The sequence below is a fragment of the Phalacrocorax aristotelis genome, chromosome 4 (genome assembly GCF_949628215.1).
Source record: "Phalacrocorax aristotelis chromosome 4, bGulAri2.1, whole genome shotgun sequence".
NCBI classification, from domain to species: Eukaryota; Metazoa; Chordata; class Aves; order Suliformes; family Phalacrocoracidae; genus Phalacrocorax; species Phalacrocorax aristotelis.
Window position 1 is genome coordinate 17568135 of NC_134279.1, and position 19437 is coordinate 17587571.

Genomic DNA, 19437 nt, shown 5'->3' on the forward strand with positions numbered 1-19437 from the left:
GGTGTTACTTTTAAAATAACTCATTGTATTCCGGTCTACTCTTTGTTTTCATAGGCTACTCTTAGAGTGTCACTCAGGAGGCAATATATTCAGATTTGTTTGCTTAAGAAAACATTAAAGGAACACCATTCCTATCCTATGGGCAGTAAGAAAAAGTTACCACTGTGTCACAGCACTCACTGCAAACCACGCTGGCACATCTAGCCAAACAGCACATTCTTTACTGAAAAGCTAACCTTCACCCACATAGCTTTTCCCATTTAAATTTTTATTTAAACATCAGCTGTACATTTTATAAATTCTAAAGGAGGTGTATGAAATGAGGACAACTGCAAACATTAAAGTGACTAGCACAGCTAAGCCCGCAGTCTCAAATGGGGCCTGTGGCTGTTTTCAGAATATCATTATTTAATAGTAATAAGGGTCATTTCCAACCACCCTTCACAAGGCTCCCTGCGTCCTTTCCTTTCCTCCCTCTGTCCATCCTACTCCCACTAGCACTCGTGAACATGGCTCACGGCCCTGCTAAATAACACCACAAAAACCCCTCTAGAGTGGATTAGATACCGCCGACTCCACAGTCTTGGTAAAAAGAGCTCTGCTCCTTCAGGGCCAAAAACTGTGGGGAAAAAATGAACAACCAAGTCCTAACACAGCATCACCATAGTATGATCAAAAGCTATTAAAATATTCTGCTTGCTTGACAAGCTGTATCTCCTACATACAGTACTATACAAAGTCCTGTACATTATTACTTTCTAATTCTAAATGAATTGGCACCTGCACAGCGAACACAGCTTAAGTCTACTCCATCAAGCTAAGCAATACTCTTGCAATGATTTCTTTCATTTATTATTTTTTCTTAATTAATTAAAAATGCAACAACAATGAAATGTACACAATCAAAAGCCACCTTCACTGGATAAAATCCTTCTCACAACTTTATTACTGCCTCAACCAGTCCAATTCCCTCTGCTTCAAAAGCAGAAAGCTAACACAGCACTTGCCTGCCTCCCCAGCCATCTCACCCTTATCCCCTCCCAGCAACCCTCAGAGAATGACTTCCCCAGAGAATAAAATGACATACAACTAAAAACACCAAAATTATAAAAATTATCATCTGGAAATTTCTCCCTAAAGCAGCTGCTAATTTAAGGATCTAAATTGCCCATAGTAACAAAGTATGATAAACTCTGAGGAGGAGAACATTAACCTGGGAAAGTGAGTCACTCACACTCCAGCCCAATCCTGCTCACCTCGCACCTCCTCCCTGCACACAGGCCACGATGCTGCTGCCGCTCACATTTACATGATGTGACATGAGAACCGTGGGAGTGTCAGGTAAAAACTAATTAATTACATCTCATCTCCAGACATATGTGTCACACTGATAAACATCTGAGAGATTAGACAGTAATACTGCAGTTTTACTTTATAAAGAAACTGAATTCCTCAAAACTAGATAGACTTAAGTCCTTTTAATTCATCACAATTTCTTTTCGAAGTAGTAGTATTACTTCAACCCGGATTATCGAACTACATACACCGCATCAGAAGGCCACATTTACCTCAACCATTCACTTAATACTAAAACAGCAGCAGAAAGGAATATTAATCTGTTCTTTAATATTATGAATATGACCAACTCACCACACCTCCCTACAGAACACAGACGTTTTTCTGTTGAATTGTTTCTCAGACCACATAGAAAAAGTAAAAAAAAGAAAACCTAAACACTTCAGTCACGCACAGTAGAGTCTGCATTGGAGACTGCAGTATACAGGCAATTGCATTTGACATTATCATAAATGAAACTGTGTGTTAAATCCTTCCTCAAATTTTACTTCTTCCTTCCCTTCCTTCCTGAGCCAGTGTTTTCTCACGGTCAATACTGCATTGCACTCTCAAGAATCAGATTGGGTTTTGAACACTAAAAACAAATCAGATACTTAAACAGGAAAACATCTGCTAAATTCTATGGGATTACATGAACACCCTCTAAAATCATGTTCAAAGATACTTTACATTTCTGATGTTTTCAGTTTTCTGTTTTTGTAAAACAATACCTTTAGTCAGGAAAAGGCAATTCTGTATAACTGTGAAAACAGATGACTAATGATCATCTAGCACGTTTTCATGATTAAAGCAATATATGCTCAAAACCTAAGTCTTCAAAATATAGATAGCATCGTTGCTCTAATTTCAACAGTACAAAAGATTTCACCCTGTATGTCAGTGACAAAAATTTCTGCTACCTTCAGAAATTATAGTAATTCCTGTACATGGCAGAGGCCATAGAATTGTATCTAGTTATCTCGCTATTACAGTTAGTAAGCTGCTTTTGATTAATGTCCATCTTATGTTGGGCCAAACTCTATCTTCCAAAGAATCTTTGTCTGAAGACATCAGCAAATGATAAAGGTAATGGACAACCAATTGGCTGCTAATTAACATGCTCACTGATTAATGCATGTACCTTCACTTTGTTCAGCTTTATCTTCAGGCATGACCCATGTAATATGCATTGCTAATAATTATAGCATCTCATATTGGGGTTTTTTGTGCTGTGTGAAGGTATTTAAACAATCTCCTTTAGAAGTTTAACACTAAATCTCTTATTGTAAGGGATTTTTCAGTTTTGGATTCATGCACCTGTTTATTAACCTGTTACAATTTCCCAGAGTTCTTTCCGAAGAGTGTACATAATATCTGAATTCATGATCTTTTGTTGTGTTCCCATGAGTGCCACACTGAGCGTTAATTCCACCACTTACTCCTACTCATCAATCCCTGTTCTGTACATCCAAGGTTGGCACTTTTTTTGCCACGGCTTTAAATTAATAGGTTACGATGAGTTGATTGCCCGCTGTAACTTCCTCAGAATTCAGGGGCTCCCTCATATTGATAGTCTAATATTTTTACTGTTTGTCTCTTCTCACTCCTCTCTACTTCCAAAATCGTTCCCCCGTAAGCAGCACTGTCAGGTTTCCCAGTTCTACGAAAAGGCTGACTGCCACATTGGACTGACAGGTCCTTTCGAAGTGGAGCTCCAGAAACTTCTACCATTTTCTACCATTTGAAGTTTAATGAGTTCTCACACTATAAAATAGGGAAGACGTGATTTCTTTTAAAGCTCATTTATATCATTCTCTTACCATACAGTTTGGTGTTCTTAGTATCTTCATTTTCTCTACCTAAAAATGTCAATCCTCCTTCCCTTTTCTGTCCCATTACACACTTATCTTTGGGTGCCAAAGAGTCTTGTCCTTCAACTGTTCTGGCAGAGTTCTCAGTATAAAAGCAGTAAGTATGTATGATGTCTCAAATTTTTTGTCAACACTACCGGCATCAACTCTTCACCTTGTCTTCTTTATATTTGTGGGAAGCCTCTGAGTGCATTCAGTCTTCAGCTTGGCCATCTTTCTAGAGTTGCCACCAAGCTGCTTCTACAACTCATCTCTTCATCCTACGCAAATAGGTGTAAGATCCAATCTTACTCTCAACAGAGTTAAAATTTTTTTCACATTCTCACCACCTTTTGCATACTATTTAAGTTTTTTGACTGCTTGGATCCTTTTAAACTGTCATCAAAATTATCTTCTTGTTTCACTGTTCCAATCACAACACTCATCCAAGACCTAGAGCTCTCACTGTGCCTCTGCAACAGATACCCATGCTTTGCCTTTATAGCTGTTCATAGTTCAGATCAGCCCTATCTAGAAAAAATAGCTTAGATTGATCCTAACCATTTACTGGTTGTGTCTAGCTGGTACTAGTTACCATTCGGTTCCTAACCCAAATATCCTTCCTCCTTTCCCTCCTCCCAACCTTGTGTCACCCTTTCTCATAACAAAAAATCCACACATGGTAAGAAAGTACCTATATAGACCAAGACTTACATCATCTAGCTTTTCTCTAGCGAACACATAACCTTCAATTCCTTTTCCCTTTTGTCTGGATGATCCTCAGAAAGTAGAGGCTCTCAGACCCTCCATACCAGAAATCTGAACTCAGCTTCTACCTAACTGAGCATGACATGCCACCCAGTTGCCTTTTTTTTCCTCCTTTTTCCATCTGGCTAGTCTAAGAATATTTTCTGTTGGCATCCAAAGTCAAAAAAAACTGACATACTTTGGCAGTGTCAATAATCAGATCCTTACTTTACTCCAAGAATTCTAAATAAGAAAAAACATTTGTAATAAAACCTACGAAAAACCAGAGAGCTAACACTATCAGTTACTTGCTTGAGTGAGAGAGTTTTCTTCCAATTTCAGCTTAAGTAAGCTAAAGAATTACATACTTTACTATTAGAAGAAAGGCTAATCTTTAACATCAGCATTACAACCAACATCTATAGTTTAAGGGTAGCCACAGGATGAAAACAAATTAGAAAAGTGAATTATTTTGGAGTAAATGAGGAATATTTAACAGTTTCTACTGAGATACACAGAATGGGCAGAACAGAACTGTCATATGTTTTAAGTGTTCATCAGATACACAAATCATAGCAAAATAACAGGATAAAAGACGTCTTATTTCACTTTGACACAGTCACACAGGTCTAGCCATAGACAGGGGTGATGGGGAGAATTACTGAGGAGAGTAAATTAAAGATGCTGCAAAATCCCTATTACCACCTTCAGGTCTGACATTTTCTGCATCACAAGATGTGGAAGCAGCAGCTGTGCTGCTGTGCAGCCACCCATCCTCCCCCATCAGCATCACAGCTGCATCCAGCTCTGAGATAACAAACAGTCATTCACCATAAACAGCTAACTTCCCACAATAATTCAGAAGTTTAACCAAGTAGAAAGTTGCTTTGCTCTTATGTTAATTTGTGGGTACGTGCTACGTTTTCATTTTGATAGGAATCCCATAGATCAGGGATAGAAAAGAAATATGAGTATCATAAATATCCTCTGCCAAGCGAGAACTTAGTTCCATTAGAGCTTCAGCATCTAGCACCGAAAACAGGCATGAAAAACATAACTGAAGGTAAGTTCGCTCACACAGTTAATAGAACTTGAAGTGATCCCATGATAAGAAGTACTGATCACTCAGGAAAGGATTCAGCCATTCCTGGAAAGCTAGAAGTAACTAGTGGAGAAAGCTTTATGTGACAGTCACAGTGATCAGAGGACCCTGCAGTCAAGAATGGCCTTTTCTAGATGCAGAGCTGCATCACTTTTTCACTATTTACAGAACAAATCATCCTGTGGTAAGCACGCAAACCACCAGGTGAACAACCAGGTGAACTCAGACATTCTTCTACTTCTTCAAGTTTTTAAAGTTTCCTGAATTAATGAAGTCACCTGTTTCTGAGTAAATTAAGAAACTGTGTACTTTTGTTTATCACACCACTGAAACTGGTCAACAAGAATTGTTTATAACTCACCTCCAGATGACAGCAATTGTGCTATTTAAACACGTAAGTTCCCAAACTAAGGTGAAATCACATAAAAGCAAGCTAATAATGATCTATTATTTTTAAAAATAATCACAGAGAATGCTAAAACTAAACAAGAGAGTTATTTCACTGTTCCCGAATAATGGGTACTTTGGAGGTCAGATTCCTGTAAACACTCAGAAAACTACCTTTATATTACTACATTTCATTATCAGAAAGTATCCATTATCCTCATTGTGTAGCAAATCACATATGCTGCAGTACTGCCTCAGAAAGCAGTTCATTCTTACATAAATTTAGACATCATAGGCTCACACGCCCTAAAACCAATAGAGCGTTCATGGAGCAAATGGACAGCAGACAGCCCATATACCCAGCAGTTTTATGCTATCTTTCAAAACACAGGCAGTAAGAATTAGATCTCTACACCAGGTATTTTTTTCTCTCAGACAAAATAATTAACACAACTATTAGACTTGACAACAATTTTTTCCTAGATAAAGACCAACTTTGATATATTTTTCAAATGTGTGCATGTACAATCACGTGTATCGTAGGCATAAAGTAACTTTCCTGTAGGAATATTGTTTTTCCCAACTCCATAATGATTCAGATATGTCAGAAAAAGGAGGAAGCTGCACTACACAGAATTTGCCTCAAGACTGGCTGATGCAACTCAAGAATTGTAGCCAGAAAGGTAGGTGTCTGAGTTGGGGCTAGGAAAGGGAGAGAAATGTGCTCATCTGCAAGTTACTTAGCAGCAAGTAGGGTTTTGGAGCCATGCCCCTGCCCTCCTCCTCTTTAATACTTTTTTCTTTATTTCTAAAATGCAAAGGTCAATTTTAAACAAGCACCTTTCCAGATATACACTTAACCTGTAAGATCATGCAATTAATTCAATAAATATCTCCCTCGCTGCAGGACCTCTCTCAAAATTCAGGAGGAATATTGTTTGGATTACTTCTTTACATCAATAAAATCGCAAAGACACACAGAATTGTAGGTAAGCCTTTTGCTGAGCAAGCTAAAACTAAAACGGGTAAAGAATTCCAATTTATCCCTCAAGCTGTGGAAAAACAGTTCAAGACAGAGTCATGGATACAAGGCTGGGGTGTTAATTTATATCACATAATTAAATTTTGAAACACAACAGAAATCAGATACAAGCATACAGAGGGGCTCCTCTCTTGATTTGTGCATACTATAACAAGGGAAGTATCTGAAGTCAAAGATTACTCATTTTTTACCAGAGCTTGCTTGGCAGGAAACCACATACGACCTCCAGCCTTACCAGGCTGGCCAGATGCCATGCATTAATTTCATGGCTGAAAAATGCAGTGATGAACTGAAGCTTCTTCCTGAAAACTCTGACAAATAGTAAGATAAATGGATTGTCCCACAGCTTTCATAGTTTTTTGGTAGCGCTGAGAGTTTTGGGTTTCCGTAAGTCCAGTCAACATTTACCTGTGGTCCAGACCTGTATTGAAACCTACAAACAGAACAGCTCTAGTCCAGTCAATGAGAATGAGAACTGAGGAAACCAAAGCAGATGAAAAAAGGGTACAACGATAAAATCAGGGCTGAAAGTTCCCTAATTCAGCAGCACTCCTTAAATGGCACCAAAAACTCCGAAGTCCATGAAAATAGTCTTCCTTTTATTTTCTGTTGTATTGGCAATTCAGTCACTGATCAACTGGAAAATGTCTCTGTAAGGGTCCTTCCACCCCCAAAAGGTAAGGTGTTCAAAAACTCCTCTCCTGAGCTGTCAGAGATAGTATCATGTTGTTGTCTCCTCTTCTGTTGCTATTTAGCTTACTTCACTTGCAATTACTTCCTATGACTTATTAAAGGGAGAAGTTTCTTACCAATAATTCCATGATCCATCGTGGTACTCGGATAATGACAGAGACTAACTGATCTCACATTGTGTATGTGACAGGTCTCTCATAAGAAAGCCACTCTGAACCATTTTCAGTATGCTGCTGACACTTGGCTGTGCCTCCTTCCTCATTTTGTTCACCTCTCTCTTTTTGCCATAACAGTGACTTCCACAGAGGTATGGATGAAGCAGGATGCCTATACTTTATTAAAAAGAGGACTGAAAACAAGCTAAGCAGCCCTTAAGGAAGTTTATCAGCTGTTTTAACTGAACATCCTGGAGAGATGTGTGTCGAGGAATCTCCTCATCTCCCAGCTGATGATTTAAAAGGCAGCAATTAGGAAAACAGATTTTGCTACCTCAGTGTAGTTAGGTCAACTTTTTCCTCTATGCCTGAATTCTTCTACCACTATCCATCCCTCTGACACTCTGGGGTTAGATGTCTGCAAGCGCAACTTGCTGGGGGTTTTCTTTGGGTTGTTTTTTTGTTTTTTTTTTTTAAACACATCTGGCAAGGGCTCAGGGTTGGACTCAGCTGCCCTATGGAAGGGAGGCTGTGGAGATGGGTCAAAGGAGGCTGTGCAGCACACAGGCAGCACCAAGCAGTTTTAACGGCTGGGGAGACAGAAGAAGTAAACACACTCACCACCAGTGAATTTGCGCCCATTACAGAACAACAGAAATCCACTTGCTCAGTGGGATAACCAAACTTGCCAGGTATCACACACCTTTTTGCTTCCAGTTTCCCACTAACATGGTCTCTAAGGATAATTTGCTTGGCCCCAGTCAAGTAGTCTTAGACGAGACTGCAATCCTAGCCAAGCTAGTCCCACCGCTATTACTTCTCCATGATATCCCTTAAGTACTCCTTCAATCTCCCTGTTGGCTTAGCAAGTTGCAAGTACAGCTGGGATGGAAAGAAGTGATAGTAATGCAATGCACCTAGCACTAAGTGCAACCTTCAAAAGAAGAAAACAGAAAATAAAAGGAGAAAAGGAAGAACAAATAGGACAAAGACATCCAGAAGCTAATGGAAGAGCAAGAATACATTTTTTTCTGATCAAATGAAAAACATTGACAGAGTGGGAGCAAAACAGGAAAAGGAATCATATTTTCTAACTTGCATATCAGCCTTTCAGAAAGTTCACCATCTCCCCCCTCCAAGATCTTCTTTCCTATCCTCGTCACCAGTGAAGGGAAGCAAGAGCACCGTGTGAGAAAACACCTTATTCAGTGAAATGCACACTCTCATCTGTAGGAAACTGTCTGAAGAGCTGAAGTCTTCATCCTACCTTCTGCTCTGGTGTGCTGGGTGAGAGCATTTACTTTCAACCAACAGAGGCTGGCCAGGGCACAGCTGGCATGTAGCAAAGATACGTCAGCGACTTCCATGTCTGGGATTAATGGCTTTTAGCATGCCAAATTGGCCTTCTTACAGTATTATGTGCCCCTGCATGTCTGTGTGCAGAAGGTAGAGATTTAAAGAGATGAAGGATTATTACAGGAGATCAGAGATTTTTAATAGTGCCTGGCCCCAGGGAAAGACTGACCCTTTCTCCTGAACTCCATATTCCTTCTTTAAATTCATATTTTAGATTTAAGTCTGTTCAAATTCCCTTTCCCTACACCTCTGACTCCTGTTGTCTGCATGTATGTGCACATTTGGATGTGTTTACTCTGAACGTTTCTGCAGCCTCTAGATTTCATATACTGAAAACAGACAAGCACTGCTGACGATACTAAGATAATTCTCATAGTAACCATGAAGATTTGACACACATAATTTGAAAAGAAGCAAAAGTTAGATGTTTACTATTTTATGACAGTTAAATTTTGTTTCAGATAACTGTGCAGCAAGTAGGCTGTAGCAAGTAGATTACTCACAGGTATAACAATGGCCAGTCAGTGTATATTGTGTATAGAAAGCATGGACCAAAATTATTCCATACCTCCAAGAAAATAAGTATCTTCTACAGACCCAGAACTTTGCAAGGAGAAGTTGATTATCTGACAGGAAACTGGGACCCTATATATACCCACTATTGCCTAAGAAAAAGCTTCACCATTACTGGCAGTAGCTTGAAAACACTTTTACTTTGTATAGCACTCATCCTACTCAGAGCCATCAGGTGGAAAAAGCTGTGACAGATCGCATAGAATTGCAGGAACTATTCTTGCAGCAAAGTGAAATAAAAACTGTCTTAAATTCTACATGGCAAACTGCAATCATCCTGATCTTCCCCTCACAACTAATACTGGTGCACCTATTTTGTAACAGCATAGCTGTGTGTTCTGCTCAGATGTTAACAATAGCTTTGTAAGCAAGTGTTGCAAGCCCTTATGGCTTTTTGATATGCCTGTGTAGCTGCTTTTCTTTCCATTTCCCCTACTATGTGCCAGGTTACAGAAACACTTCCAAGCAGCAGATTCAGAAATAGAAAGAGTTCAAGGCCAGGTTTCACACCTGCAACCTTGCAGCACTGGGCTGTTCCAGCCCTGAAGACCAGTCTCCTTATTATAAACCCAAGGCTTCCTCTAACATCCAGGGTTTATGTTCAGTAATTCCAGATGAAGTTTATAGTTTTTCACTTATTTGTTTGGGACAGGAAGGGATGGGAGGAGGAGGGAGAGGGAATACTGTATGTAAGCTATGTAACCATTTCATGTATCACATTGTACTTCAATGAAATAATTTAATTGAATGCCACCGTAGTTCATGCAAATTAATTTATCACCCAATTTAAGACACTGTCACACTCCAAATCCCACACAAAAAAAAAATCTAAAAGAGCTACTCCTATTCAACACTAACACACCATTCCTGCTTCGGCTTCTCTAAATACTTCAAAGGGTAGTACAAGTTCGCACAAAGTTTTAAAGGGTTAAGTAACAGTTCTAATTTTCATTTCTTTTAAAATTCTACACAAGAATCTGTTTTCTAAAGCACAATAAATATAACTTTTAGTTTACAGCAGCAGCAGAAAGCTATCTCAAACACCTCATATGCCTCCTGAGTTCCAGAGTGGGGGGATAGGAGGCAAACACCTTAAAATCAAAAGAAAACCCCCATATGATACTAGTATGCTATGTCCATGTCTGGGCCAATGAGAAATTTTGACACCTAGAAGGTATTCAAATAGAATAAGGCATCAGCAAGCACTGTGGCTTAGGAAGTATATCTTGGTTTGTTTAGAAAACAAGTTTTTCTGTAGTTGGACAAATTGCCACACAAGACCCATTTCTTGACTCCAGGTGTGATTTATGTAACACATGCTGACACTCTGTCCATCTTGGATGGACTGCATTATACTGCCTACCTCACTTGGGTTTTTTTCTTGCCATTTGGCTCTAGCGGCCCTGCAAAATAGCTTAATGACCTCTAAGTCTCTGGCACAGAAAAAGATTAAACAAAAGAAAACAAAAAACTGTTTATTTTGCTACGAGACAAGAAAAGTATATAAAAATTAAAATAAAATGGGGAGGCAACAAAACTGTAATGCTGCATTGACCTCCAGAAGAAATATAAACATAGCTCTCTTCTGATATATACCGACTGTCCAAATGGAAAATAAAGACCCGATGACATTTTTAGAAGAACAGGATAAACAACTCCCTGTTGTAGCTAACAGTCTTTCTCTCTCCATATAGAGAGACAGAGAGACTGCAAAGTCATTTGTACATAGCTGAGACTGTAAGCCACAGGAGCTTCTGCATTGCTACTTAATCCACTCTAAAATTCATTCAGATAGTAGATGGGGAAAGACAAAAAAGAACAAAGCTATTTCCAGAAAAAAAAGAGAAAAAAAACCAACCCCAAATCCCATGTCTTCATTTCAGAAGGCAGGAAAACTCTGGAAATGGTCCTAATGTAAATCTCAGACAAATCTGCGTTTTGCTAAAACAAGAACTTCGGGTTTAGGCCACATATGAAAGTAGCTCAGAGTTCCCCATTAAGCCTAGTTCTACTTGAGACACTGAGAGGTTGAAAAACTTCAGAGTTAAAACTTAGTAACTGGCTTCCACAGAGGAAAGAAGTTGAAAGAAAAACAGACAGTATCAGCTGTGTCTTAAGTTTGTCTTTCAGGAAATGAAGATCCTTACAGTAGTAAATATACTACCTGAATTGTTTGCAAATAGGCTTAATCATCTAATTGCCATGTGCAAGAAAAATCTACATGCTATCAGAACTCAGTGTAACTAATTATTAGAAGGCAAAATAAAGATTTTTATCAAACACAGTGTGTGTTCTTCAGCTATTATATCTATCAATATTTATGTCACTTACAGCCCTTTCTGGGTGGTTGCTGCATACATCTTGTGTGCAGTCAAGAAGCTTCCCGACTGCAAACATGCTTTTAAAAAGAAAAGCTGGCCCAAACCCTGCATTTCTAATTCAAGCAGTGGATTCTGAAGCTTGTTAACTCCCTGGAGCAGCTGATAGTTAAAGACTTGTTTCCGTTTTTCTAACAATTTCCTGGTTTGCATAACAATCCTAAAAGAAACACACTCAAGAACTTTTCCAGCACAGAGAGATTTTGTCTCCAACATACTTCTAGTTTCAAGGCATAGAAAATATTTATATTTAATTACAATAACTTTAGAGGTATATTTGTCTACAAATATATTTACATATAAATATGTATCAGCTACTTGGTTTAAAACAAGATTATGATAATTTTGCCATATCCAGGAAATACAAAACACTGGCTTATGCCTGGTGCTTAACTCATGCCATTGTGAATAAAGAGGGGGGAGGGAAGGGGTTTAATGTTTAATTTCCTGTTAAAAACACACGCAGGATAAAATCTTCCAAAGAGCAGTTATAAAACATGCATTTGTTAGCCAAGAAACTAGGTAAATATGGAACGAAGCCCAGGCTCACTTTTATTCCTTCCCCCCCACTCCAAAGAACAAAGTAACTGAAGGCCACAGCGTGTATTTGGAGGCACTGAGCTCTACTCAGTGACTAGATAATTCATCAGCCTGGCTGATTTATGCACCCTGTATCCGTCAGGGTAGTTCCTCAGATAATGCAATGATGCAGCTGGGCTCAAGGCACCGTATTGCCATATATACTGCACACGTGCCAAACACCATTGTACCAGCCTCTGACTACCTTACTGGCACGACTATCTGGCTAAACAGAGATAAAATGAGCATTAGCATGTAGTCAGGACCTACCAACAGCCAGTTTCTAGCAACAACAGACTGAGAACACTGCTGCCTTCGGTAGCAGCTGGAGACACTACAGAGGGTATTTTTTTTTTTCAGTTACAAGGGAAAATATTATTTTCAGATCCCACTGAAACTTGGTGGCACCCATGCTGGAACTGTGACTTCACCTGCAGTAATTCAGCCTTCACCGCAGTTCTACTATGCTTAACAACATATTAGGTTATTCTGCAATTCACCACACTAGAAATCCCAGACAAGTACCAAATTTTTATACAATATATAACAATTACAGCCCTTAACACTCCCAGTTCTTCTCTTTGTTGAGATGCCCGGTTAGACAAAAATGTATGGACTCTATTTAGGAGAAATTGAATGTTTATAACAATTTTCAACAGTAACAGTGTATTTTTGTATCTTACAGTAAAAATAATCCATAAAATACTTTCTGTCTACTTTGTTAGGTTCAAAGTCAGGTCTTCAGTGCACACCTTGCAGCAATGAATTGGGGAAGTTGTGGTACTTCGTGCAACCTGCTGGGATTCACATTCAAAATTAGATGTAAACAATTCTGTGAGTGGCTTCAATTTTGTTTTGTTTTTCAAATGAGGATAGATTTATTATTGCAGATATAGCTCGAGAGCTTTCATAGCTTTTGGTAGCATATTATTCAAATTAACACTGCTTAAGCTTTTTAAGTAGATGCACCTTAAACACCTTCTAGTCAAGGCATTTACTTTCATATTTGATGCAAGAAAAGAAAGGCACAGAGATTACATGTCTTTCTGGTGAATTAAATCTGATAGCAGTCACGCTGAATTTCTTGCAGAATCCTTGTAAAACTGGCTTTGAGACAATAAACAGTCCTGGATTTATTTCTAAAACCTGCACTTAACAGCTGTTGTAGGTATTTGTGCTCTTTCCTTAAGAGATCAACCACTGTTGACCACTGATTTAATGACAGTTCATCAATGAACCTCACACTACTACATGAGTTAAAAATCTTCCTGTTTATTTTCACTTGCTGATAACTGGACTTTGTTGCTGGATCCCACAATTCTTCATGTGAAAAGACAATGACTAACAGCATTAGGAAGGAGAAAGGGAATAGGGTTGAGAAAAATCTGTAACATAAAATGAGCCCCAACTTGCCTTCTCAGTACTGTACGTACCCCCAAGCAATGACATTTCAGTGATTATGTTTCTGGCCAACAGTCAGAACACATAAGATGTTATACACCCTTTGCCTCACTGTATGTTGCTACTGCAGACTCCATGCAAAAGTAAGATTTTTTTTTTTTTTTCTTTGCTTCTCAACAGTAAGGCAAGTTTACAAAGTACTGCTAGTTATATCAAGGTATTAAAGATTCAAGTGAAGGAGTACTATTCTCTAGTGCAGTGGTGACCTGAGCCTTTAATCCAGATGAATTTAACTGTAGAGTGCATTAGCTCTTCTCATATAAGATTTGCTTTAATTTTAGTTCTCTCTCCATTTATCTTATGGCTGTGTAATCTTCAGTAGAGGTCAAAGAGATTTCCCTGAAGAAACAGGAGCAGCTTCTTTTTTAGAGGGGAAAAGCATATTTAAGACAGTTTGTCCTACTTTTAAACGTATGTCACAGGACAGTACTCTCCTTGCTTCTTTACATGTTCCAAAGCAATTAAACAAGCATGCATGTGCATGCACACGCGCGTACAAATGAAACATGAAATGAAAACACCTACTGAGGATAGGATGCGCAGCCCATCTGCTACAAAGACTGAAATTATTACTAACATCTTACCATCATCCAGCTCAAGACAGAGATTGTAAACAGCCAGAGGCCTCTTAATACGTTGTCCTTGTCTTCTCGATTGCCTTGGTGGGGCATTTGGAGGAGATACCGACATAGAGATTGGCTCAGGGAGAGTGGCATCAGGCAGGGTTTTGAAAATCTGCAATCAAGAACACAAAGGGTGTTAATTATTTATCACAAAGAGCAACCTGTGTAATGCAACTGTAAACCATTATCAAACAACATTTGTTTTGGATTTCATTCAAAGCAGGCAGAGCCAAAAATCCATTCCTTCAAGTTTGGGAGTATGCCGTGGGTCTTTAATGAGGGCTTTTAAAATAAATAAATAAATAAAATATGAAAATAAGCAAGATCCCTGTCTACACATTAACCAAGCTGCAAATCAGTTAATCCAAAGACAAAATATTTGCAGCCACACGTGCCAGCTAGGATGGAGGAGAAAGGGAAAAAGGGTGATACTAACTTTATGAACCAGTAACCAAAAAGCTTTATAGCTTTAGCTAAAACCTATAATTTTGCCAGAATACCCATTTTAATTTTCAAAACTTGTGATACCATTATAATACCAGCCATTACAAAAACCCATAGACTTGAAGGGAGCAAGGAGAAAATTTTGAGGGGAGGGGTTTTTACTGAGAGATACCATAGTAACATACCACGTGAGCATTTTTTCCGTTAACTATTGCATATTGAGTCACGTTTACATTAAAAGATGATATTCACAAAGACGCATATAGAAAGGATTGCATTTCTTGTCATCATTTTATGTTTCGAGTCATGACCATTAGCATATCACCACTCCACACAAATACCATCTCATTTTCCTCTCAGGATTAACCAGCAATGCAGATTTGCTCAACCTGATAGCATTTCTACTTTAACTGTCACATACAGGGTACAGTCTAACGATGCTGGTTTACTTCCAGAAAATTATCAGTACGTTGATGTACAGTTTAACAGCAGCCTTTCACAAGTGATCATGACAGATTCACATGAACAAATTAGCTTAATACGTATTCCATCAAAGACAAACCAGCAGATAAAGAAAAACACAAACAGCAGCTGTACAAGAAAAGCTCTGTGACCTTGATGCACCTTATAGCAACGCAACATGGTAATAATAAGATATAATGAACGAGTATATGGTGTTCTTTTACTCTGCAACTTCACATTGCCACGTATCTGTATAGGAAATATTATAAAGAGGAGACTCATAATGAGTCTTCAAATGAGAAGCTTTTTATGAAGTAGAAATTAATGCAGAAAGTATAGAGAGACACCACAGATAACACATTTTTTTATTAATACAGCACATGTCAGGTGCAGCATGAAGCTAAAAGCCAGCCAGGCTACTCTACAGGTGAGAAAAGCGCCATAAGCATCCTGCGGTAAGACACCCAAGGCATCATGCTGAAAGTATAAGAAACATTACATGTCATCATACTCTGGCCTGTTAACCCTGAATATTAACTCGTGTAGTAATAATATTACCTAAGAACCCATGTGTAACACTGGCTTACTGCTGCTTAATCATGACTCTCATACTGGCAGATAGACAACTGTACTGGTACAAAATAATCAGAAACACCATTTTCTGTGAAAACTGTGGAAGAATTGTCATGTTGCCAAAACTGGGCAGCAGTGGACCAGAAGCCTATATATGGTGCGCAAGGGAAAGCTCCAGTAGAAAAATACTACCTTCCTTCCCAGTAAGTGAATGCTGCTGTGGGGGAGGTAAACTGATATAATTTGAACTTCCCCATACCAGTGTTAAAAAAACTGGCTCCCACTCCTTCACATGCCTATGAACAAGGGATTACGAGAGACAGCCAAAATAGCACAAGGAACTCTCTAAAAACAAAATGTTTATAAAGAAGAAAGGAAACAGTCCAACCTGGTTCTCCCCAGTACAGACACAGCAGCACCCTCAGACAGTGACAAAGCTCTAATTGTGCTCAGAGTGCTAAAGCCATTTCTCAAAACATGATGCAATATATAATAATGAAATCTAATGTGCACCTACATGGCACTTGGCTAACAGTACCACACTGCCCCCTTATGTGTAAATACAAGGCTAGATTGAGCAGTGTTAGGGATAAATATTTGCTTCTGAAAAATTCAGAAGTACCAAAACTTTAAATGCCATCTTTTCCATGGACTAAGTGTTGCATTTGGGCTCTCTGGAAAACAACTCCCTGCCAAGAGGTTTCAGCATGTTGTTTACTATGTCCCGTTCCGCAGCTGTGTTTATTTGTACAGCCTTATCCATGCATCTCCGCTGAAATTAATGATGGTGAGAAGAACAAGTATTCCCCATGAGTACTTCATAAGAGATGAGATTTCTTGTATTCATTTATTTCAGTATACTCTTCTAAAACTACTAGCATGAGAAACTAAAAAAGTCACAAAAACATAACACAATCAAGAAAACCATAAAGGCGATCCCTACTCAATGATACTCCGTGCCAGATAAGCAACAGGATAATGAATTGGAGACAAGTATGGATCCAAGTAGATTTCTAATTGCAAGTAGCTATGTGATGTAAAAAAGAAACAGTGGGTGTTTGTTCTGTTCTATGGGGGGAAAGCCCCTGTACAATAAACAGGAGAAATAACGACAAAGCAGTGAAGTCACACTTCAGACAGTGGCAGTCCAGCACATGCTAGCTAACTTCAGTTATGCCAGTGGCAGTAGTCATGAGCTGCCCAGAATAGTTCTCTCCCCACTAATAAACCAAAAGTTGGGGGCACTGAGTTCTCTCTTTCACTGTCACGATAAGCGTATCGCCTCTGCTTTTAATTTTTTAGTGGCAGAGCTGTGCACTAAAATTTCCCAACAGCACTGCTCAGCGCAACCCAGTGCTACCCAGTCACAGTGCTGGGCTGATGGCAGGCAAAGTTCCTTCTGCAGACAAGACACTCAGACGGGCATTAGGCCTGTCCCCTATTTTACCTCACTCTGCTCTCAACTTCTTGTTATAACAGATTGGTTGGGAAGTTTCATTTCTGTGATTAGGTCAGTAAGTAGTATATTGCTTTCTAGGGGGCAGAGATCACCCCACAAAAGCTCCTGGGTAGCATAAGGCCACCTGTTTTCCACACTCACTGGGACCAGGGCAAGGGTCCATACAAACTCCATCCTCTCACTCCTACGTTTCTCTGATGCAACGCTACAAGGTGTAGCACTTTTTTCCGTGTGCTTACATTCAATATCTGTCTCCACAGAGAAGAAAGGAATTCCTGAAAGAAGTATTTAGATATGAACTAGAGAATGCAACCTCTTGACTATCTGCAGAGCAAATTTACCATGCAGAGCAAATCAAGACTAACTGTCATACCCAGCGATGAAATCACCAAGTGTCACGAGTTGCCCTGCAGGTTCCTGAGACACACAAAAGCAAACAAACACCCAAAAAACCACACACACAACCACCACTTGAGAGATCACATGGGAGATTTTTAATAGAAAAGAAACAGGAAACATCCTGCCCTCATGTGTTGCACAAAAAAAGTATATTTGGGGTCATTTTTGCTCCTTCAAGCAGCTCATATTTGTTTTCATCCTTACTTTGGTATTTTCTTTTTGTCTTTTCAGTAAGAAAATAAAATCCAGTGCAGCCCATCCATAAGCAGACCTGCTTTTTCAGCAGCAGCAATCCCTGTTGCAAGCCAAAGCTACAGCTCATACCACAGTTTTGCATAGGTGAGCATCTGCAAAGCAAGCGGAAGGTCAACCTCTGCCCTAAGAAGTGCACATACAGCATTCAGCTCCTCTTTCTTGCTTTATTTCCACTTAAATGGACAAGTACTTTTCATCGTGCCGTAATGGATATTGGTTTGCTGCACTGACAGAAGCATTGGAACGTCTGCCTGAGAATGGGGGGGATGAAGGCTTGCTTTATTTCAGTTGTGGGAAGAGAAGCTTTTTGGGTTTGGTTTTATGCAAATTTGCTTCTAGCCTTATTAATCGTTTAAATGTCATTGAAGTATAAATGTATCACAGCTAATAAGAGATGCCTGCTCTGCTGTCAGAAGCACACTGTGTATGCACAGAAGACGGAATTTAAAATCACACACACAAAGTGAGCACCTGACATCATACTAACATTGTTGTGTTTTGACTGACTTGCACAACAGCATACGACCACACCTGACTATGAATACATTCTTGCCCTGGAAGCTGCTGCTATCAGATGCTTGGTGAAGCAACCACACCTATCCAATCAGATGGAAACCCTCCCAGGGAAGAACAGGATTGGAACATGCTATTTAATAGAAGATCTCTTTGCTACTCCAAAAAAGGCCTCTCTCCAAGTAGAAGTCAGATCTACCACCATCACTCATCTGGATTGCAAAAGTTACCACAGCTTAGACTAGTGCCTGTATAAAGGCAAGAATGAAGTCCGCTCATTGAATTACCTCATTCAAGAAGCAACAAAAATGTATTAAACCAGCCTTGAAGTTTAAGGACTTCACAGTAATGTCCAGCATTACACAGTTCTTGAGACTGTGGCCAAACTGCATTAGATTTATAGAACATCAGTTCTCTACAATTTAATTCTCAAAAGCACTGGCATCCTACTGGTGACCTTCTTGGGGGTAAACTCAGAAGCTAAGTGAAACAATTTACACATGGGAGAAGACTAACACATGCAGTACTCAAAATTTTATCAAGCAACAAATCCAACTGTTAGTCCTATCCATTTTTCCAGTATTTTAAACAGTTGTTTAGGTCTGATCTCACATGAAAGCAGAATTTTAAAGCTCACACTGACTTAAGTGGTGGATCAGTCTTCAAGTGTGAAAGTTGCAACAAAAAAGACGAGACTCTTGTCAAGCAATTTAAAACACTGGTGTGTTTGACCTATTTCTCTCTATGCAATAGTACAAAGTGAATACTTTACAAGGCTAAACAAACCACAAACCGTCTTGCATATGCACCGCTAATAACAGCTCTGTCTAGAGCAGTGAGCCCGAGACCATCCCCACATACAACCATTCTGAATCTTAAACCTGTGTCCCACAAAGTCTATGGAAGTATTTCTCGAGAGTAATGAGCCAAATTCAACATATTATCATACTGTATTCTACCAGCAGATCCACATGGCAGCAGACCAAGGAATTTTGCCAAATTCCCCTTAATCTGCAACAACAGTGTTGGACTCTAGATTCTGAGCTCTTAC

General features: G+C 39.2%; 1 protein-coding gene across 3 annotated transcripts in view; it reads right to left on the reverse strand.

Annotated features, from left to right (window-relative positions):
• The window catches only part of ARHGAP10 (Rho GTPase activating protein 10), a 161683-nt gene that overhangs the window by 30095 nt on the left and 112151 nt on the right, over positions 1-19437 (reverse strand). For all 3 annotated transcript variants that reach the window (XM_075090432.1, XM_075090433.1, XM_075090431.1), the window contains one exon: positions 14243-14393. In XM_075090432.1, the coding sequence (XP_074946533.1) occupies positions 14243-14393 (151 nt within the window). The remainder of the gene's footprint in view (positions 1-14242; positions 14394-19437) is intronic.